Raw genomic sequence first — 24,057 nt, forward strand, 5'->3', positions numbered from 1 at the left:
AATGAAAACGCGTCTGCCACCAAGGATTCAATAACTTTATTATAATAAAGGTTGTATATAATAAATATATTAAAATTCATAATATAATAAAATTCACAATATCTTTCAACTGTGACGGAAAACAGTTTTTAGTACCAGTGTCAGCACCTAATAATAAGGACGAACCTTTACTGGAAAATAGCAGGTTTCAAGTAAAAATTCCAGGCACCTTTGTAAAACGTTTAAACGGCTTAAAGTGAACTGGGCTAGCTAGGCTAAACTTTAATATATTACTCTTTTTTTTCTTCATTAAATCGGCTACGATTTAAACATTCGCGGGCGAACGATTAGTCCTAACGAGTAAGGAAACATACTAAGTAAAAAAACTGAAAAATTGGTCGCGGCAGTTCCCTATCAATAAGCGAGAAAAATAAACAAATGCAAAGTAGACTGGCTATCACTGGATGCAATACTGTGAGAAAAACACGTTTTGTCATTTGGCGGCACATTATCGTGGATTGCGCTCTTCCGACATGAACTGATCTAAAACGTTCTGCATCGTCTGGCGAAGTTCCGATTCATTGTAGACCGGCGACGCCAGAGAGTGAGACACCAGCGTTCGCACCGTCTTCGTTACCCTGTCAACGGGATTTTCGTCAAATATTGCGCCATCTGGCAATCGAATAAGGTTGTTTTTTTAGAAAATTCGACTATGGGATGATTTGGTTCGAATGATTTTACGCGAAACAATGAAAAATTGATTGACGGGGCATAAAAAAATATATCAGGTCCGTAATTAGTTCGTGTGGACTAACGGCTTACTTGTTTCCGGTGGCAGGGTCGATTTCTTCGAACGTCATCTCGGTGAACTGTGGTTCCTGATGGTAAAAATCTTCTGGAAAGCGTGAAAAACCGGACTGAACTAAATGGGCTCGCGTCCCGTAAGCTGGGGCGAATCCGAATTAGGTGAAAAACATTCGAAATCGTTTCAAAATTAAACTGTTAGTCACGGAAAGGGGATAACATGCAGCGTTTTTCGGCTAACTCGGATGTTTTCGCCGCCCCACGACTTAGTCTGTACGAAAAGAACTACGGGAAGCTTAAAAAGCAGCTAATAATGAAAAACAAATAGACAAAGAACAACGCAAAGCCGTAGAAGAGGAAAATGAACACCGCGTTCTTTGCATACAGATCGTTCGAATGCGGTGGTAGAGGTGTTACGTGTTTAGTATCCTGGTCAACTACCAAAATTAATTACTAAGCGATTTTGAATTCAATTTTCATGCCTCATTTTAATATAGCCGCTTTTAATCTGTGCGTAAAATCTTCAAAGTGAAAACTGATCGAGGACGCAACGCGTCCGCCAAGAGGACGACGTCACACCTACATGTTTACTTACATAAACTATAATAATGGTGCAAAATCACTGAAAAAAACGGGAAAAATCAAAAGTCAAAAAATAAAATTAAAAAACCGAAAACAAATAATTATAAATTAAACAGGATGTTGGACATACACAGCCGCTCTCAATGCTAGGCTGGCATAATATAATCAACGTTCTAAATTTATTCAAATATATTTGGTTTTCAAACATCTCGTACAACCGGGAAGTCCTGCACCAGATTCATTCTCTCATGGTAGGAATTACTTCGGTTGAACAGAGTTTAAAAGAGAGCGGGGCTTAAAAAAGGAGAGGGGTCACTAGTAATTAGCGATCTGGATCAAAGATCACTACTAATCGGGTCCGTGGGTTCGTAATTTTTTTTTAAAGATAACAATCTTCTTGGCTTGGGTATCATGCAAATCGTCAAAATGGCGTGTAGTTGTGTATATGTGTGTCTGATCTGTCCGCATAAGTGTGTAAATAAATAAAAACATTGCGCAGATTGCATACCGTGAGTCAATATTGTGCGAGCAGTGCCAACACGATCATGCTTGTTGCCAATGCTATTAACGACCACACTATGGGATAAAGGACATGCCAGGAGCTGCCTAAGTAGTTTTTTTCGGCCGGTCGATCAACTTTCGGTTAAAAATGCATCGTAAGTCGCTGGTAAATCGATAAACGCAACCATCCAAATTAACATTAAGTTACACGTCGTCTGCGCATGGAGAGTAATAGTAACTACTTTGGTCGAAATTCGATAAGATTTAGAAAGTTAGTGGTTTTAAACTAGGTGTACGCGGTCAGTAAGTTAGAATTTGGTAAGTTAATGTCAATTTAATATGGTTAATTCGTGAGTAACACAGGATAAAGAGCAGGACTGTATATTAATGCATTAATTCTCTAGCATCTGCAAAACAACAATAAATTATTGATTTACAACAAAAAATTAAATAAATTTGAATGCTATAAAATTCCTAATTATCGTATAATTCACAGTGCTTGGAACCGAGAACTGAGGAAACACAGTTTTCATTTCCTATATTTGTTGAAAACGAAAAATTCGGTTCGCATCAACAAAATCGATTTACATTTACAAGCCCTAACAACTAAATGTTCGGACGATGTAAAAAAAATGATAAAAAAGACAATTTTATTCAGCGACGAAGCAAAATTTGATGTATGTGTAAGCGATTTTCGAAAAAGGGTGATTCGGACAAAATCACGGTAACATTTTCCCAGGGTGTTATGATATGGGGGTGTATGAGTGGTAAAGGGTTTGGCAACTACGAGTTCATTGATGGTACTGTAAATGCAGAAAAATATCAACAAATTTTATCAATAGAACGAACTTTTGGAAATGAAAATTTTATATTTCAACAAGACGGTGCGTCCTGCCATACTGCGAAAACAACAAACAAGTGGTTTGGGGACCATAATATGAAAGTTTTATCGTGGCCATCAAGTAGCCCCGACTTGAATATTATTGAAACTTTATGGCATCGGATGAAAAAGCTGCGTAACAATCCTCAGCGTACAGTTTCAGCATTAAAAGCAAAAATCATCAAAATTTGGAACACTTTCACCCCCGAATATTGCAAGACTTTGGTAGATTCCATGCCAAAACGCATAAAAGCTGTTATTGTCGCGAAAGGTGATGTTACTTCTTATTAATGTTCGATTTAAATGCGTCCGAATATTTATTTGTCAGCAAATTCGGTATGTTTTTGATATTTTGTTATGTAATTTATGTGAAATAAAAAAATAGTTCATTACACTTTTTGGTATAAAAATAAGTGCGTGATTTCATTTTTCAATCGAAAAGGCAAAAAAAAATCAATTTAAAATAAGTATAAATATGTTTTCTATTTATTTAGTCAAAATCAACCGGTCTTACGATTTATCAACGACAAACTTTCACGTTTCTTTTTCTTTTGTGATAAAAATTACGCATGATAAGACTGTATTTGACTATATGGATTTTTTATAACGTATTGAATTTCTTTTATGTTATGTGATCGCGTGCCTAACGCACCGACAAGCATAACGTCAGCAATATATGTTGCGCGGTCGTCATAAGCAACTTCTCGGGTCTCATTCCCAGTACAATTAACGCGGTTCTCAGAACCAAGCACTGCGTCACGTAACTTGGACATATGCATTTAATCTAGACAAAACTACCGGTTAATGATACAACCGCAGCTTACTATAACGTCCAGCTCGACTACCACTCGGCGTGCAAATGTAACGTTCTATTTTTTTCAAATTTTAATTCCAACCAACCAAAAATTTCTATTAAAAAAAAAAAACATGGAAATTGTTATTCCCCAGGAAGAAATTTATTGCAACCTATAAAGTTTTGTTTTGGTTCTGGAGGAAGTTGAGATTGAAAGAGCTGAGCTTATTCAAACGGATCCCTTTTGAGGTTTCCAAGACAATTTATGCAGCTATTTAGACTAACAAAACCTACTGGGTGTGGCCACTAATATCTGAGGCAATTCTATTTTATACGAAATCATCAGATCTTTTTGTTCGGCACCTTTCTTGAATTCATTCTATTAGAGCTGACAGTAAATACTAGGTATGGTCTGTTCATAGATATAAGAAAGTGACCAATTGCTTTTGAATGCGATTATCCAAGGGTGGTCATTACCATACAATGCAACAACATTATTTCCTAAAGTTTCGGAATTTAAATTCAGGTAAAATTGTGGTCCGTAATAGAAAATAATTTTATACCTACCTGTGTTTAATATTCTTTGGTTTGGGATACTAATTAGATTAAGTTTATTGGTAATCATTCTTATTTCGTGTATAATACAGCTTGTGTTGAATCGTGTGCGAATTATGCAAAATATGTGCGGGTCTAGTGTATCTCAGGAGATGCTCCCGCCCAAATGTAGAAAACACTATTCTATTGAGACTAAGGAAGTTATAAACAATGTTTATTTGACTCTCATTGAACGTGGTGCCAGCAAGCAAGCATCTTTAGAAGAAACGGCCACATTGACGAAAATTCCAACATCGACTGTATGGAAATTTGTGAATAATCCCATTTCGGCGAGGAAAAAAAGAAACTATGCTGACATTTTCTCGAGTGTAGATTGAAAGTGATCAAGATATAATACGGCATAAAATTTACCAGTTATACGAAGAACAAAGCGTGCCTACTTTAGATATCTCAATTAGGAGTCTTGAAAAAGATGAAAGCGGTGTTAAATGTGGCAGAACTACCTTATGGAAGTGTATTCAACACATGGGTTTTAGATTTAAAAAAATTGACAAAAGGCAAGTAAAATTAGGATTTACAGAGAACAACAAGGGCTTACTTGGATGAAACCTGGTTCGACACTTATGATACCCCGGAAAAGGTTTGGGTTGACTCAACTGATAAGTGTAAAATAAACGCGCCATCAAAAAGCGGTCAAAGAATAACTATTTTGCATGCTGGCTCTAAAGATGGTTCGATTCCAAAGTTTGAACTTACAAATGGAATACGTCTGTGATAATTATGCAAAAAATTCAATTCGTATCAGTTAGTCACTAGTTAGTTATCTATGAACAGACTTTATCTTGGAATAGGTAGGATAATGTAATTCTATTAAAGAGTAGGGTAAAACCATACACGTTTTTTTCGTCAGTTCAAATCATAGAATTATACTAGGTGGGATAAAATTACCGAAATTTGACAACATAAATTACTTTGCTCCTGTTTAATTTTCTTCTGCGATTTCAAAAATACGTTTTGGAAATGGTTTTGGTTTCCAGAGACATTTTTAGGAAATAAAAATCTTCCAGACAGATTTGCCAAATACACGGTACGAAGCCGGCCCTTACAGTAATCTTTGGCGTAACTCTACGGCAACCAAAGAAAAACATTCCGCATCGTTAACTCGTATAAATGTGTACCTGAATCTGAGCTCAGCTCCGCGCCCTCCTCGTGGAGAGCGACGTCTGAACCACTCGAACTGCCGACCGTTTTAGTCGGCGCCGGCGCCGACGTCTTCTTCAGGATCCCCTTTAAGGGGGGCGAACTCCTCCTGCTATCCTCCTCCGAATCTGAATCCAACAAGCTACTCTTGTTCGACGTCCGGGAAGTGGGCGATACAAGCGCCTCTGTCGGCGACGTTATCAGAACGCTCTCGGTCTTCAGTACCGGAATTTTACTTTTGTGGATAGCGCCGTCGTCGGCGCAGTCGAGTTCCTTGTGTGGCGACGGCGCCGACGACAATTTCGGTATTTTACTTTTGATGTGTTCGGGAAGTGCGTCGCTCGAGATGCGCGTCACCGTCGTCTTAACAATCGGATCGGCTGTGACCGTCTTTATGATTTTCGTCGTCACCGTCTCGTCGTCGTCCTCGTCCCAGTTCACGTCCTTGGAAATGTTGACGAACTCTTTGAGAGGGTCTTTCGAGTGCTTTTTTATCGTTTTCACTTTGGTTCCGCCCTTTACCACCGGTATTTTCTTCAGAACATCTTCGTCTTCGTCGTCGTCGCCGTCGTCGTCGACTGGAGATTTACGATCCCGCGCGCGGGGCGTCGGTTCCTCAGAGTCCTGCGGTTTCTCTATAAAATGCGGATAATAGACCGCTGCCATGCATGCGCCTGCGTACTGGTTTGGTTATAATTTTATGGTCGGGCTGTAGTTTTACGAATACATTGTTATATTAAAAAACCCCGTTGACTTTTATAGGAAACAATGTGGACTGATGGGGTGAAACGCGTGTGAATGATGACAAAAGCCATGAACGAGAAATGAAACCGAAAGATTTCAAAATAAGCGTGCATAGAAATCAAAGTCGAACGGTTTTTACAATCTATTAACCAAATCGAGACAACTAAACGATGCATGCCCTTATAATCGAAATTGTGATGTTAATGCAGAATTTTTTTTTATTCCTAATAAAAGTTATAGTTTATTAACAACCTAAATATTTAATAATAAGAGACTCTGTCCAAATAAGAGCTGTCGCACGATAAGGCATAGACCTAATCAAATTTAATATTGTTTTGGTTAGTTTGTTGTTCGGTCTTTCTGCCACTACCTACTCAGTAATATTTAAATAGCAATAAAAAATAATTTTAAAAAACAGGTAGATTTAAGTCAATTTTATGAAGGGCTAAAAAGGAACCAATGGGTCAGAAATACATCTTCTAATTGATCAAAATTACCACACCTTCGTCCTAAGTTACACTTTCTCTCTTCTTTCTTCTTAGTACATCTAAATAACTCTCGGTAATATATCATGCAACAAGTGCGGTAAACGGCATTTGACTCACGAGTGTTTAATAAACGAGTGACTTAAAAAGTTTACCGAACGTGTTGCATACTATAATTTTTCTAGGACCGTTAGTTTTTGAGTACATTTTCGCGAAACAACACGAATACATTCACTGATACGAACGTCAGAATTGACAAACATCACAATTCAAGGCGTGGGAAATATCCGATCCGATTGCTCCCAAACCCGTGCGGTAAAATCCCGGAAATGTCCGAAGTGGCGCAGATCCGTGGGAAACGAAACTGGCCTGGAAAAGTTATGCTTACCGCACGCTAGATCGGTGTGTAATTAAGTATTTTACACAAGGGAGCATTTGGTATTTTTGAAAAAATCAATATCAACTACACATTTGATTCCATTTGTGGTACTGTGCGTAAATATAAATTATAATAGCTTAATTAATAAGCTATGTGCTCTAAAATGTTCCTCCCTAGAAGGAGCCCTAAAAATGAAATTTAGACCACAATTCCTTCTGATGAAGTTTGATGAACGCCATTTTAGTCACGAGTCTGTTTTGACACGAGCGAAGCGAACGAGCGTGGAAGTTTATCAACGTGTTGGATACTATACGTTTTCTATGAGCATTAGTTTTTGGGTACATTTGCGCAAGACAGTAGAAACATCCACTGATTGTCGTGTCACGTAAGCATTAGAACTGACAAATGTTCATGACTACAATCTTCTGAAAACATCTGTCCGCTCCTAGACACATCACTAGAATACCGAAAATATGCAGAGTGGCTCGCGACCGTGACTGACAGGAGTAGTATTTTTTTATGCCAAATTGTTGAAAAATTCGCCCTTAAAAAATATTTGTAAATTATGGGTAAGTTCCATTTAGCGACGCTCCTATACAAAATTTTAAAATTTCTTCAGCAGTTACTTTTGTATGTTTAGTTTCAAATTTAATATTTTTTGATATTCGATTATATACATTCTATTTACCCTAAAAATTGGTGGATTTTTTTTCCTCGACATACTATACTATATAATATACCTTTTTAACACTCATTTTGGAATATTATCCACATATGTACACTAAATTTGTTCACTTTTAATGAAACTTGTTAAACATCAAAACTGCCTAGAGATTCACCCACCTCGTTATGTTATGTTGGTACACATGTCCCTAACAGATGTTCACAGTTTTAGTCAGTCTGTACGTTTACTTTTTCTTGTGGGACAGAAGCGTAGACGTGTTTTTCTGCTGTCAAAAAAATAGTGCAAAGTGTGTGTGAGATTTTGTGTAAACAATGGAATACAGTGCTGCAAAACACTTGAAATTTTGACAATGGCATATGGTGAATATACATTAAGGAAAAAAATATTTATAAGTGACACAAGCCGTTTCAAGATCGCCGAGAAGACGCCGATGACGTACCTCGCTCCAGCACGCCCCTCATGGAAGCGTGTTGAAAAATCGTCGAATCACTATTAGAGAAGTGTCCGAAGACGTCGGCATCTGTGTTGGCTGGTGCCATGCAATTTTTTCCGAAGTTTTTTGCATGGAACCTATAGCAACAAAATTTGTTCCGAAACTTCTTTCTTGAACCCAAAATTCAAGAAACCCATGAAAGGAAGGAGTTTTGGAACGATTGAGGAGATAAAGAAAATAATCGCTGAAAGAACTCAAGGCTACACCAGAAAGTGCTCCGAGGATTCGAAAAAACCTTTGATAAAACGTTTTTGATCAAACTTAAAAGTTACCTTACTTTTTGAACACACCTTGTATACTCGGTACTATTTGCGATGGCATAGTCCCATTTACCTGCTAGTGCACTAGACATTGATACCACCTATTACTACACTAGCACTACAAAACACGGTCGCATTTTTGCTGCTGCGGAAACTCGAAAGACCGTCTTATTGTCAAAAATTACGAAACAAACTTGCCGTATGCTGCAGACGAAATAATTGCTGAAATGGGTCATTAAGTTTTAAGATTGCCTCTTTACCATTGTATATTTAATGCAAGGTGTGGGGCCAGTGCAAAATATTTTTAATAAAAATATTGTATGTGAGGTAAGGCATGATGATACTGCAGTAATGTCCGTTTGTAAGGCAGCTCTCCCGATAGTTACCGAAGAAAATTGGATCAATTGTATAACACGTACAGAAAATATATTAAAAAAATACCACTTGTTATTAGTGTAGAGGAAGGATCATTTTTTTGGTAGTAGCAGTTCCAATTTTAGCTCTGATTATGAAGATGTTTCATCGTAAATACAAACTAACTATGGTTTACTTGTATATTTACTCTTGGCAAAAAATATTTTATACAGTAGGATATATAATTTTTATATTTCCATGTTTTTTGTTATTGTTTGAATTTTTATCGCATAGACAGAGTTTTTGGACAATAGTTAATAAATTATCTGTCTGATCTATTATTACATAGAAAATACATGAATGTATCTCTGAATATGGGCGTACTAGTTAAATTAATAAATGCCAAGTGCAACTGATTCTATCTCTCTTACTCCCAAGTAATCGTCAGTGACTGTCTATCTATCTATATATTTTATATTTAGTGGTCAACAGATTTATAATGATACTTATTCTAAAACTTCTGGATTCCTCCTGCGTCGGTTTTTGTTGAGTCGGACTAGTTAACGTTTCGCCAACGTCTCGGATGACTGAGTCCGACATTAGTGACAGGTTTGTTATGTATTTCTATAGAATCTCATTACATGCAAGAATTTTAGTTTTATCGAATAAAATTTTATGTCCGGTATCGTGATTGTATTCGGCAACTGCTGATGAGTTTAGCCTAGTTGATACTTTTCGTTCCGTCTCTGTTGTAAACTCCTGGCATCTCAAATTGAATTTGCTTTCGGCTTCATTGCTATTGGAAGGTGGTGATGAAGTGTATTTTGTGATGGAACTCTTAATATAAATAATAAATAATGTGCAAATTTTAAGAGAGAAGCGCAGAGGCAAGGTGTTTTAATCTGGGTTCAATGACTCGGGCTAAGATAGTTTTACGGCTCTTTATCAACTAGGCTCAAAGAACATAAAAGAGCATTATGACTAAGACAAATAAACTCATCAGAAGTTGCCGAACACAATCACGAAATCGGACATAAAATGTTATTCGATAAAACTCAAAATCTTGCTTTAAAACAATTCTTCTACCAACAAAGAATCCGAGAATTTAAGAAATCTATAAGCAACCTAACAATCTTAACTGTGACTCACGACCTGTCACTAATATGGGAACCAGTCAACCGAAACGGTGTTTATGGCCCTCATTTAGCTCCCTCAAACAATATAAAAGCAGCTACAGAGTAAAATGCGAACCAGTTTCAGTCAAGCTCTGAAGAAATCAACTGGATGATTTGCGAAACCTTACCTTGTTCGACTCAACAAAAACCGACGCAGGAGGAATTAACAATTTGATAAAAAGTATTACAGTAGCCTGTGGAAGTTTCTTTGAAAAATTAGATTTATAATGAGTCGATTTTTATGCACGCTTTTTAAACTTTCATTCTTTACAACCGAAATAATAGCAAATCATTAGACGAAACGCGATACCTACCTTGCTTCTTCTTCTTGTCCTTGCCCTTCCGGGCCTTGGCTACCGGAATCGAACTCCTCGGACTTTTAGGCGACCACGACTCCTCGGACCTGCTCGAATCGTCGTCAACGACTCGCCGCGCATGCTCGACCTCCCCCTTTAAAAACGCCGCGGTAGTCTCGAATTCGCCTTTCCGATCCTCCGCGTCTGCCCTGGCCAACGTCTCCTCCAAACTCGGGCGCAGCGTCAAGGGGCTGGACGCCTCCTTGTCCAGGAACCGAAAGGCTTCCTCGCTTTTCTCCTGAATTATCGAAATCGAATCGTCCTTCAGCGACTCCAAATTATCGAGCGAATCCTCGGTGTTAGTTTTGGGTTCGTCGCCGACGCTGTCGACATCGATCCGCGCGTTCACCACGTCCTCCGCCTTTTTAATCACCCGATCGACCTCTTCTTCGACCGTGTCCCTAAAGGAATCGTCGTACTCGGTGCTGGGCGGGGACTCTCGCTCGAGATCGACGTCCCCCTCGAATCTAATTTTCGATTTTTCCGGGCTAGGGGGCGCCACCGCGTCGAAATTAAATTCGACGTTTCTCTTTGGCGTTTTCAGGTTTATGTACTCGAGGTCGATTTCCTTAGCGATGTGATCGTCTTTGCGCTTCGGTATTATGACGTCGTCCTCGGAGAGAAAATCGTTACGCTCCTGATGCAGAAACGTCAACGTGTCGTTGATGTTTCGCTTCAGATTTTCGATACGCTCCGCGGTCGGCTGGATCTCCCTGCTCTTTAAGGGAGTAGAAGCGAAGACCTCTCCTCCACCGCCAGAGTTTCCTTTTGGAAATCAGCCAAGTAAACAATCTAACTGCACGAGTGGCTTATGCTAGAGAAGGTGCTTGTATGTATGTGGGTTAGTGCGAATTAATTAGAAGCGGCTCCGCTCCGTACACCAAAACCAAAGCAAAAAAAAAAAATCACAGATACAAAGGAGAGGAAGCTATTGTGACGAGCGACCCGACGACGCATCCACCAGCGAGCAAAAAGAAACTCGGAAATAAACGTCCGATCAACAGAAAACTAGAGCATTTGACACCCAAAGCGAGAAGGCGCTGCAACCTATAAAAGTGATAAAGGGTTGGACAGAATAGAACGGATACCACTGTGCGAAAAAAAAAAATAGACGTTACATAAATTATCAGTATTGTGAGTGTAGGTTAATCGTGGAAGTTATATAGCCACACCAGCCGACGAAGTGCACAACCCAGGAGGAGATAATACCGTGTCGACTTGGCGCCGCGAATCACGTATAAAACTCTCTTCCGCTGTGCTGGTTACATTTAAGTGGTGCTGTCAGTAGGATTTCGGGAGTTCTGAACTTTCTGCACCCTCAAATCCTTCAACACACAAATCCATCATAAGAGAAGCAGACGACAGCAGAATCAAAGATACGACCCACATTTGACGAGTTGGAAAATTGAGTTAAGCAGGAGACGCAAGAATACGAAACCGAGAGCAATAAAAATGAAAATGATGACTTTTCTACTCCCAACAGTTCTATCTGAACAAATAGTATTAACAGAAATACAAGTTACTGAATCAGTAATGTAGTAATTAGTAAATTAGTAATTAGTTATTTGCAACAAACACTTATTTATTCATCAAATGGATTCAAGTCAAATCATCAGTCATTTAGAATGCATAGAGAATGCATTTCAAATAGTTAATAATAGGTTTGAAAAATTTACACCCACATATACGGGGTCATAATAAATAAATGGCTATCTGCAACGTAAATTATTATAAAGCAGCAACGCACTTGAGAAAAACCAAATTAATTTAGCTAAAGAAACAAAACCCAACAAAAACTTGAAAATGCTTTAGAAACATTCCAAAATGAAGTATTAACGGTAAATTATTTACAAAACTACCTTAATTTGCACGGGATTATAACGCATTTTAGATTGCAAAAATAGGTTTCTAGATAACCTACTTTGCAAATAGTATTTTAGACTTGAATAAAATCCTTAAATATTTTTATATATCAATAAAATTTCATAATTTAAGAATGTTCTATCCTATTATCCAATTTTGGGAATACTCGTAAATGTCATATATTCAAAAACGATCTTTGCAATAAATCCAAGATTTTTAAGATCCGGAATATTTTCCTTTTACCACATTTACCATCGATTTTCATACAACAATGCCCTTACGTGGACGAGCGGAAAGGAATAAACGCCACAGAAACATGCGTCACCATCGAAAGAATTTAGTTTTGTAAAGGAGAAGCTCACCATCGCGATATCGATATAGAACACTTTTTCGATGACATTGGGATAAAAAATTGCCCCATCACAACAGTGAACCGGTCATAAGCAACTGTTAAACAAATTACTCAAGAATCAGTGCCCGAGAACTATCAATTAAATGCAACACCGATCGATAAACGCATATGAAAGAATATTAAACAGGATAGCAGAAACCTGGGAAATCAGGAAAATCTCTCGTTTCACTGAAAGTACAGTTAACGCAATGAAGTTTTTGGTTTAGTAGCCTTTCAAAAATCAGTTGTAATAAAATCTATTAAGGTGCTTAGCAGTGAAAGAAAAGAACATTCAAAATAATTGTTATGGTTATAATTTTTGTTATTGCTTAGAGAGTTGTTCGAAGAACATCGATTCGAACCTGAGGAAAACCCCCCAAAAGACGATTTTGAAATTTTTTCAAAAAACTTTGTTATTTTTATTAATTAAGGATTGAGGTTATATAGCCAGATTAGCCGACGAGATGATAATACCTTGCCGACTTCGCGCTACTAATCTTATATATTCGCTCTACAAGTATTGCAAACCGCTCTTAAAGACTCCAACCTTTCTATAGGCTAGTTCAATCAAAACTTTATTTGGTATTATTGTGAAAGTAAATGTTTTTAAAACGCTTTCCCGTAACCAGAACATTTAAGAGTGACATTTTTGTAACGCTATATTAAAACGATGGCATGAAAGGCTAGTGAACAGGGGAAGGCTGATGATCTAATCACCTTTGGGTCGTTCTATTTCGGCCAGCGGCTGTTCGTTATCGTTGCCCGGGCCCGTCGGGCTGGGAGGAGGCGTGTCGCCGAAACTGTTCACGCGGTCAGCGTTCGTCGCCAATGTGTTCAGTCGCTGCGTTATTTCTACCAGCGCCCTCTCCTCCTCGTTCGCGTTTCCGTTAAGCCTGGACTGGTTGTCAAGGATTTCGTCGGCGCGCGTCGGCTCCCTGTTCTTGTTTAAGTCTAGTTCTGGAAGTGAAATCGGACGTTGTACGCGGTGCGACACTTTTAAAGGGAAACTTCCTAATGGAAAACTGATTCAATTATAACAATAATAATTGTTTATTCTATATATTAAGGACCGACATAAGTATTACATAAAAATCTGACATCAAAAATACTAAAAGATATCAGAAAAAAAAACTGAGAAGAAAATCAAAGCTAACATGATAACAGTAAGGCAACTTATTATTGTTTGACCATATGCATGTGAAGCTGTAGAACTTTTCAAGTGAATACAAGGAGGCTCTTTTTCCTATATATACCTAGATAGTCCTTATTTTTAAATTGGGATCTGTTGGTAACTTATTAAACAGTTTTGCTGCTTTGACATCTACCTAGTCGATAGAAATTTGATCGTAATTTATTAAAAACAGTTTTCTGCTGTAAGTCCTGATTTTTCAAAGCCCTCTATAGTGTTTTAACTGATGGTTATATATATATATATATATATATATATATATATATATATATATATATATATATATATATATATATATATATATATATATATATATATATATATATATATATATATATATATATATATATATATATATATATATATATATATATATATATTTTTTTTTTTTTTTTTGCCACAAACTTTTCCACCTTCTCGATAAGCCACAGACACCATTTGCGTCCTTTTAAAAATAGGGCCAATTTCTTAAGATAAAGATGTTTTTGTAAAAAACAATTATCGTAGGTGGTTAGAATTGCAAGATACACCTAAAGAATAAAATTTTTACAGAAATTTGTTTCTATTTTATTTTTATTTATTTTTTGTTGTTGTTAATACGGTTCCAAAGTTTATAATCTGCGGGACTGATCAATGAATGGGTTATAAAAAGTTATGACGAAGAGATAGATATAGGACTTGACATTTGTCTTCCTTTTGTTCTCTCGCAATTTTTATACTTAGCTGTGAAACCGGGAAAACTAAACTCCTGTATATTAAACTTCTCTATTTAACACCTAGGAGTATCTAATTTTTCTGTAAAATATCACAACAATAAATAAATAAAGGACATAATCAGTCCCGCTAGTGCGATATACCGCTATAAACCTTGATCCCCGCCCATATTTAATCTGCTGCCAGCATAAAATAAAATACAATACAGAAAATTGTCCGCCATTGTCAATGTCACTTACCGCTTTTATCGTTGTCGCTTTCCAAATAAGAGTTGTCTAAATGCGCGTCCCGCCTCAACGAGGTGTCCCGCGACGGACCCAGTTCCTCCTTGAGATTATCAAATCCCGATTGATCGAGGTGGATTTTAGCCAGCGCCTTTTCCATATCGTCCGTCACTAGCTCCACGTTGCACAAGCACTTGTCGACTATATCTTGGCGGCCGATTTTGTTCAGCGCTAGTTCCAGTTTATTACCTGTAATATCCCATTTTAATAACTGATAGCGGCAAGTGGTTGCAGAAAGTTATAATCCGACTCAAAGGTAAAAAAAAAAAATTAATTGCAAACTGCAAGGGGCCACAAAGCACATCAACATTAATATTCGCAACTAACTAACCTGTGGCTTTGTTGGCCTTCTGACGTAGCCAAAGGCGGAACATGATCATCGCCCGCTGAGGATGATTGGCCGTACTCTCCTCTTTAATGATATCGACGTCGGAGGGCGGCACGTCGAGCTCCAGAGCCAATTTTTCCCAGTCGTCGTCGAGCAAATTACAAATGTCGGACAGTCTCAGATCCGCGCGGTGTATAGTGTCCGGTTTACCTTGGAAAAGAATTCCGGTTCTCTTTGCCGCCGTTACTTCCCGGTCCCAATACTTACTGATGCCGCCATGCTGCAGATAACTAAAGTCTTTGTTTAGAGATAAGAGATCGGATTGAGAGTCGCGATCGGGCAACAGGTCTTTGGGCAATGTCAGATTCAACGTGCACAGAGGCTGACTCGGAACCCAGCCAGCACGTCCCACTTTCGGATCCGCCATGAAAACGATCCTTCCCGCGGGCTCTTCGTCCTGAAACAGTGGAACCTATAGGGACACCGCGCGTCGTATACCGAGGCCTCACGAACATGATCCCTGAGTCTCATAATGAACGCGCATCTGTTCTCTTTGAACGCTTTAAAGCCTAACGTCGGTTGGTCGTTGGACTGCAGCACGGGCACCAAGTTGCCGGCGAACTCCATGAACACGTCTTTGCCTTCAAGAACCTGAAATTGTGACGAATACATTCTCGATTAGATTCACCACCAACAACAACAACAAAGAGAGAAAACGAACCTCAATATCCCTACTCTTGGCGATTTCGACAAAGTGCTCTTGGTGCTCCAACGTTTTATCCTCCTTGTCGTCCGTCATACAAAACACCCTGACGCGGGCCTCGAATGGACTGATCCGTTTCGCGAATACGACAAACTTGGCCATAAACGGCACGTGCGCCGCCTGGTTGTACAGTTCGGTCGCCATTTTGGCGGCGTCGCCGACGTTCCTACAGTCCATCAGCCAGAAACGGGCCGACACGGTGGTCGTGAAAGAAACGCAATCCTTGACGAACGTGAGGGGCGTGGACCCCGTGACGTCCTCCCACACGGCTTTACTTTGGCCCCCTATCGTCAATTAGTCGCAATTACGGTACCGAACGAAAAAGAAGGGTACAAATATTCAATAATGTGCTCGAACTATCAGAATGTAGAGTATATACTATAGGTGCATTAAAAGCCAAGGCACTTTTAGGTAGAGTATAAACGGAACCAAATTTTACCTGATTTAGTTCCTTAAGAGAAGCATGAGGGGTTGAAACAACAGTGGCAACAATAGAGACAACATTAATTCACATTTATTTTAAAATATGCTAACATGCACTATTTAGCAAGAATTACAAATGGGACGTTTGAAATGTACGTTGCGAAATAGTGTTAAGACCCTGTTTTAAATTCTGTATATAAAAATAATGGTCCGAACCAGAAAATGGTGTTGTTATGAATTGAATTTTATTTATATCACCTGTATTATTTTATAATGAGTGGGTACTAGATGTCACAAGTAAATGCTCCCCTGTTGAAGACACTTCGATTAGAACAATCACACTTTCAATAAATGTAGTAAAACTATCAAATGTCAAATGAAAACGAGACTCTATTTTCCGGTCTAAAACTCTAACAGCTGCAATTCAACAGTCAAGATGAAAAAGCGACAGTTCGGTGTAAAGTGCAACATGAAAAGGCACCCTAATGGAACATCAGAGCGCGAACTTACCCGTAATGGAGCACAGCAACCGCAAAGTGGTGCTGGAAACGCCCTGGTACTGATTGATCATTCCCTGCGAGTGGGCCTTCGGTGCCGGCATGCTCAACATGATCGCCTTGTGGAACTTCCTGCGTCTCGGTTCCACCGTCACGATAGGGGACACCGCCACTCCGTGGCCTAGGAGTTTGGACACGATTTCCGGTTCGATACCCTGAGCCTATTATAATAATAAATGACGATGAAGCACAAGACGCTTCAAAAAGGGCTTGAAAAATTCGTTTCCACAGTGGCATTCCAATGTCGGAAAGTACTATATCTCCCCTATTTAATGCTACTGTGAAAAAAAGTTTTAATAAATGTTGCATAAAATGGAAAATTTTAAAAAATAATCTCGATTCAGAAACGCGTGGCAATACAAAAATATATTTACGTATTACGATTCCTCCAAATGTTGATTAGGCACCAAGAGTGTTTTTGAATTTTAATGCCGACGTTGCTAATTTCTTGGAAAAAACACATTTTTTTATGATCTCTATCTTCCAATCTACTGCATTTATAATATTAAAAATGGACCGTAATATAGTCAAAGGCGTTTCCCAGAGTTTAAGTAATTAATTAAGTGGCCCAAGTAATTATTTCATGCAGGGGATTTTCCTAAATCTTGCTAATTTGACGAACTTTAAAATATGTTTTTCACTTCCTCTTTTACTAGGTATTTTTGAAAATGATTAATAAAAACAAATATTATCGAAATCTTCAATAATATACAATAGACATAATGAAACATTAACAAAAGTTAATACGATAAAGTAGTTAGATACAAGGTTTTAAAAAGAAAGGAGCAAAATTATTCACTAGGTTTGACGTAAAGCTGAGTGCTATTTTCAGGAGAAAGCACAGTTTGTCTGCTAAGGTCTAAGCGTTGTCTTTCTTCACTTACAGGTACAGATTAAAGTTCGTCAAGTTGGCAATACTTTGGAAAACTCCTGTGCGAAACAATTACTAAACATTTTACTAAACTATTTTAATCGTACATTTGGCAATATTAAGGTTCGTTTTTAATATTACATAGACAGCAGATTTACGAATGGAGGGAACATAACAGAAAATTTTAATAAATTATGTTTCATGTGAGGAATGGCGACTGACACTGCTAAAAATCAAAGTGCTGTGTACTCTCCTCTTTTACATATTGCGACAGAGAAGCGTTGTCGCAAGTTTTCATTATCTACCAGATTAGTTTACAACTAGAGTCAAAAGTACAAACAAATCGGACTAACCTGCAAACCAACCCGAATTTTTTTGGTTAACGCGTTCGGCGGGAACACGGCCTGAACCAAAGGTACCGCAGTACTGGAGACGGTACCGCCGTCGGGCCCGATCGCGTGCACTTCCTGCCGAATCCTGGAGACCACCGCGAAGTAGTGAGGGAAGTCGTTGGTCAGTATTCTGGTGATGCGGCTCGTGTGCAAATCTTCCAGTTGGTTTAGCTCTGAAAACGTGAGAAACGACACTTTGTTAGCGCGGGCGCATACTCGCCGAACACTCCTCCAACTACCTTCGCCGTCGAAACTGTGATTCAGAACGTCCTGGATCGCCTCCTCGTTCGCCTCCAGGGTGTGCTCTTTCCATGTTTCGCCATTGTCCGAACGTAGCACTATAATCTCGCGCTGCTTTCCACGCAGCGATGCGAAATGGGGTACTTCTATGATCACCGGCCTAATAACGAAATGAATTCGCGTGACCACAAGTACTAATAAACATATCGATATGCTGATCATCAGTCAACATAACGAGAAGCGGTCACAGTATTCATCGCTGTGGTACGCCAGCCAAAGTATGACCAAATATCAGGTTCAATCATAAGGATAGGTACAAAATTCGAATATAAAAACCATATAAATTGGGCAATATTTCAGCTAAGTTATGAACACAGATAGACAATCTAGACAATCCAAATGGCGTTTTAAAACTTTGAGGATGTGCTATTAATCTATTTATCATTATTCCAATGAAAAAAAGATATAATAACTCTCTCTTATTATAGGCTGAAATTGAATTTGGCTGAATTTGAAATTATTGCAGGAAAGAAAGACAGTAAGTCACTTGGAAACCTCCCAAAAAGAGTCTAGGAAGACCAGCAAAAATCTGATGATGACAAAATATATGCGATTCAAAGAAAAGTTCACTCCTATTTTGAAAACCTAGAATTTTGATGGGCCTTGGGCAAGTAATCAGTAAACTATTGATATGGAAAACGTTAAGTGATGTGATGAAAAAGTGATGAAATTTTTGTTGGCAAAGAAAATACCTGAAAAGTAAAAAAAAAATACCACATGGACAAGAACAATATTTTTTATATATATTTTTATATATAAGACGTGGATTAATGAAAATTATGTAGTACCAAAAATGTGGTAAGATAAAAATGTTATTAGCACACGTTGAAAGCGAAGATGAAGTCCTAAAAGAGGGTTTATTGACATTGGAGTCCTCTCGAACCAACACAAGAATGCTTATGTTTTGGAAGATCCCTTTGGAAAAATAGTAAAACATTTTCCTACTAACTCAGTAGTGGTTATGTATCACAGATAACGCATAGAAAAAAATACCAACTCTGTCTTGGAAAAAACAAGAGGAGAATTCTGCTTCCTTTTTGAAATATGGATTCAAGTGAATCTACACTCGAAATTTAAAGCGGAAGATGTTAAGCTGCTGTTTAAACACTTATAGAATTATAGAAGTGAATCGTCGGTTGTCAACTCTCTTGTTTTCCACATTAAAGATATTAAGTGTTCCATCACAAAATACACTTCACCACAACCTTCCAATAGCAATGAAGCCGAAAGCAATCCCACACTTGTCCTTCCTTACATTGAAAACATCACTGACCACATATCAAAAGTTCTAAAGAAATATAACGTCAAAACCAGATTTACTACTTGTCCAAAACAAATATCTCTTAACATCTTCGATTCGTCGGTTTACAACATTCCATGCATATGCGGCAAAGAATACATTGGAGAGACCGGACGAAAAATATCAAATAGGCTCAAAGAAGATCAAAGAGCCTTAGGACAAACAATATAAAAGCAGGTACTGAAGAAGCCAAAAGGATGATTTTCGAAACGTTAGCTAGTTCAACTCAGCAAAAACTGACGCAGAAGGAATGCAGAAATTTTATAAAAAGAATTACAGTAATTTTTCAAAGAAACCTCAACTTCTGTTTTTGCTGAGTTCATCGTCAATCATCCTGTTGGCTTCGTCAGAGCTTGACTGAAAACTGGTGATTGACGAAACGTCAGCAAGTTCTACTCAGCAAAAACAGATGCAGGAGGAATCCAGAAGTTTTGTAAATGTATTACAGTAATCTGCGGAAGTTTCTTAAAAAAAAAGAGAAAAATATACGATCTAAATAACATGTGAAGGATCAAACGGTAAACCCTTTAATTATTATATTAAATGGAGCTTAAATTAGTGTAGAAATTCTCACCCCAAAAATTTTGCACCGACGGGTCCAAGTTCGAGCAGCCTGCTGGCTAAGGCTTCGCCTTCCATAAGCGGCGGCGGATGCGGTTGACGCTGGGGCCGCACGTAACGGCACGTGATACGAGTGGGACTAGCCGCGCATCTCGGCGGCACGATGACGCGCACCCCCGAGTGACGGCAACCGCGCATCGCGCCTCCTCTCGCGTCGACCAGGAACGACACCAGGAAACTGCAGGAAAAAGAACCGTCAACACGAATTGTTAAAGTTAACATTAAACGGCGATAATTATTATGGAAGACGCAATTTTTATTAGAACACAGATGAAACAAAATTTCGGTATTTTGAAAAAATTACGTGACTTGTAGTGTTTGCAGTATCGAAAAACAAAAACCGAAAAGGTGGTTATATTAAAAAGAAAGAATGGCGAGTGAAATTAATTACGAGTGGATTAAACTACAAACTACTTGGTGTGTTATTCACAAACGATGCAGTAAGTACACTATAAACCAAGCCCTAGCACTGCTAGAAACACCCAAATAACTATGTACAAACTTACTTTTTCCAACTGGGGATACTGTCAGGAAAAAAGGACACATACAAAACATTAATCTCTATGTACAATGCAATCAAAAAACGGCGAATGCGTCCGGCAGGAACTTGTAGCCACCATTTTGTTTTATTTTCTAGCAAACGTAGTGAATTGAACCTATACTACTAGCGTATACCCCGTGTATCCACAAGGTCCTGCCTTCATATTCTTGGGAATGCTTGGACTGAGATTTCAGTGGGCCAGACGGAATCTATTTGCATTACTGACACGTAAAATCAAAATTTATTTCAATTTAAACCCGTGTAGGAGCACAATCGATAACAAACTTATCGTCCATCTTTTTCCGTGCATCTATTTTTTTTTAATAAATGCTGCTGCGTTTTACGACACAAACTTCTTTGCCCGTTCATTATTTCCTTTTTTTTTTAATTCAGTATTTTTTTTAGTTTTAATTTGTGTAATTTCGAAAGCAGAAAGCATTATTATATCGGTTTAAGGAATGGAAGAATAACTTAACCAATCCAAGATAGCCGGGATTAAATGCGTATACCGGATGTTACTGAAATGACATCATATTTTATTTAATTAAACGAGCGAACTTTGATGTCGAATTGGTTCTTCTTTCGTGACCTTATCAAATTATGGTTGCAGTTACAGTCAATTCACACTGGTAAATCACTTTCTTATTCTTCGCTTATTTTGTACCGCCGTCATTTCTATAACACCCTGTATAATAAACTCCAATTTTAATTAAAGTGCCTAAATAATAGATAACGATCGATCAATATTACATATTATATAAATAAGTATATATAGGTTAGTGATCGGGGTGCGGCATTCAGTGCATTAACAGGTAAGGGCACCGGAAGTACCTTTCTCTGCATAGGCCGCTCCTTCGGCTCCGCGGGCACAAACGGTTCAGAGTTTGTTCTAGGCGCAACGACTCCGCAGCGTACAAGCTTCAAATACACATATACATACAAAGCTACTGTAAGAGTATCAGGGGGTCAGCGAGAAGCTAGGGGGCCGTCCGCGGCTACTGGTAGGTAAAATAAGAGATATCAAGACAGTTTGTTGCTAAGTTCGCACGCACGATGCACTACGCTATATCGCTAGGTCGTATGACAGTGGCAAGTCTTTAAGTGAAACTAATAATAAATGAAATCGAAATTGACACCATTAATAAAAACATGAAGAAACAAAAACAACAATTCAACAATTTAAAAGGGTGGAGCAACTGCTAATAAAAAAAAACTGGGATATTCTGGTGGGCCATTATAATTCAGACCGACTGATGTAATATAAAACAAATGTCTCCGCCACAACACATGGTTGAAAGAACAAATTATCCAGTTAGACAAAACTTTATAATGGTTCATAAGTGTTCGAATATATCTTAATGAAAAATAAATTTATTTTAATTTATTAAAACTTGGTGAACATTTGTATCATGCACGATTTCTCTTCGTTTGTTTACTAACTGATAAGCTTTGAATTAATCACCTGATTTAAACATGATTTTTAGCAGAGTAGTATGTATGTTTCCAGAGTGACAATTGGACCACAGCCCAAGAGCCCAATCATAGCCAACTATTTACTTAGGTCTCTTACGCAAGCCCATCGAAATCAACTATCTAATAGTAATAAAGGTAAAGCAACAGCCGTAAAGATATTTGCACTCAAGAAAATTAGATTCGTTAGAGCAAAACGACGGTACGAGAAGGCTCAGTCATTGAATAATTAAAAAAAACGTATCTAAGCAAATTAAACTAGTACAGTGGATAAGTGATAATGTAATAAAAAGAATTGTGCTGAAGTGGCTTTTACTTGGTGAAAATCCATTTAAAATAGTTAAATGAGAACAAACGTTGTTCAGATTTTCACATAAATATATTTAAATGACAGCTATTTCGGCAACAATTGATAAAGGCACGGTGTTGCCGAAACAGCTGTCAATTAAATATATTTATGTGAAAATCTGAACAAATAAATAAATAATAAAAAGAATTAACTATAAATTACGAATTTCTACACATCTACACACTGTTTTGGTCCAACGTCATCATCATTCGTTTTAATAAATCTTATATATTGTGTTATTTCCAAGCAGTGGTAGAAAAAATGTTTTTTCTTTACTATCCTACAAATTTTTTTAGAACATTAAACAATAAAATCTTTAAGTAAAATTTATATAAATTTCTTTAATTCGGAGTGAGCTCACAGAAAGACGGCTGGAATATTTCACCTCTACCCGAACGGGTGCTGCAAAAAGATTTTATTTAAATTATAGTGAATAGGAGTGTGCAAATAGTTAGCCACTTATTTGTTTAGTCAGATTAAAAAAGTAACAATATCTTAAACAGTGTATCGTAAACTTCAATTTTTCGTGGAAATCAAAAATATCTTTCTTCTACTCCCTACTTTACGCAATTATGTACTTATCAAGCGTGTGTAAAACTTTTTACACCCCACTGTTCGTTTTCCGAACCACTGGTTTTTGTTTATGATTTTCGGCACCATATAACAACCTAAAATATGCATTATTTCGCAATCAAAACAAACTCACTTTATTCGGATGCCTAGAGTGACAGGTCAGTTTGATAAGCTGATAAGTTCAAGGTCTATGATTTTTCGATACACATTAACCCAATAGTTGTAGAGAATAGAAATGAAATGTCGTTCGGGTTATTGTCTTACTGGATCTTTCATTCGACCACTGTGCGACATACAGATAACTGTCTTGATAATATTTAAAAGTTAAAGTTAAAGCCCACAAAATACCGGAGAAAACTCGATACAGGAGTAAAAATGCCACTCACCCGGCCGTCACGGGCTGTCTGTTGATGTCCACGTTGTCAGGCGCCGAGCTGTAGTCTTTGGCTTGGTGGATCGGCACGATTATCAACTCGTTGCTCACATGCGACGTCGCTGAAACAACGTCTTCGTTCTTATCGGAATTATGTAAGGAAGAACCGGCCGCCATCGTACCCATCGAGTGCCTGTTGTGTTCGCTCTTCTCGTCGTGCGTGACGTCCATGCGCATGGAGTCGTCGCCCAGGCTCTTCATGTCGTCGACCGTCATGTATTTGTACTGCTGCTGGTCTCCTTGGAGCGGATCGTCACCTATAATTCGCGTACGCGCTTCAAATTAAGGATACCGATTCCGGTCGCGCTGATAACAATGTGAGAGAGAGCCTCGAAACCGCACCGATAAATTTAACGTGCGTTAAAACAACATAATTGATAAGGGATTATTATTGCGCAAATCCTTATCTACGTATTACGATTTGTAGGTGCGGCGTTTACCAAAGGAAAAGATGCAAGAGCGATTATGTG

General features: G+C 38.1%; 1 protein-coding gene across 14 annotated transcripts in view; it reads right to left on the minus strand.

Moving 5' to 3' along the window:
* Positions 1-21: 21 nt before the first annotated feature.
* The window catches only part of LOC132698723 (ankyrin-3-like), a 50,499-nt gene continuing 26,463 nt past the window's right edge, over positions 22-24,057 (minus strand). For 3 of the 14 annotated variants that reach the window (XM_060664934.1, XM_060664938.1, XM_060664933.1), the window contains 18 exons: positions 23,710-23,844; positions 23,541-23,649; positions 21,594-21,680; positions 20,728-20,745; positions 20,175-20,399; positions 18,240-18,400; positions 17,962-18,173; positions 16,691-16,898; positions 15,716-16,041; positions 15,508-15,645; positions 15,262-15,451; positions 14,998-15,204; positions 14,622-14,855; positions 13,197-13,436; positions 10,184-10,990; positions 5,273-5,929; positions 802-874; positions 22-617 (listed from right to left, as the gene is read on the minus strand). In XM_060664934.1, the coding sequence (XP_060520917.1) occupies positions 488-617; positions 802-874; positions 5,273-5,929; positions 10,184-10,990; positions 13,197-13,436; positions 14,622-14,855; positions 14,998-15,204; positions 15,262-15,451; positions 15,508-15,645; positions 15,716-16,041; positions 16,691-16,898; positions 17,962-18,173; positions 18,240-18,400; positions 20,175-20,399; positions 20,728-20,745; positions 21,594-21,680; positions 23,541-23,649; positions 23,710-23,844 (4,157 nt within the window). In that variant the 3' untranslated portion in view covers positions 22-487. Of the gene's footprint in view, positions 618-801; positions 2,274-5,272; positions 5,930-10,183; positions 10,991-13,196; positions 13,437-14,621; positions 14,856-14,997; positions 15,205-15,261; positions 15,452-15,507; positions 15,646-15,715; positions 16,042-16,690; positions 16,899-17,961; positions 18,174-18,239; positions 18,401-20,174; positions 20,400-20,727; positions 20,746-21,593; positions 21,681-23,540; positions 23,650-23,709; positions 23,845-24,057 lie in introns of all 14 variants that reach the window. The other 11 variants (XM_060664936.1, XM_060664935.1, XR_009618410.1 and 8 more) reach the window with 10 other exon arrangements.

The sequence above is a fragment of the Cylas formicarius genome, unplaced genomic scaffold (genome assembly GCF_029955315.1).
Source record: "Cylas formicarius isolate icCylForm1 unplaced genomic scaffold, icCylForm1.1 PGA_scaffold_2__14_contigs__length_35257938, whole genome shotgun sequence".
Taxonomy (NCBI): Eukaryota; Metazoa; Arthropoda; class Insecta; order Coleoptera; family Brentidae; genus Cylas; species Cylas formicarius.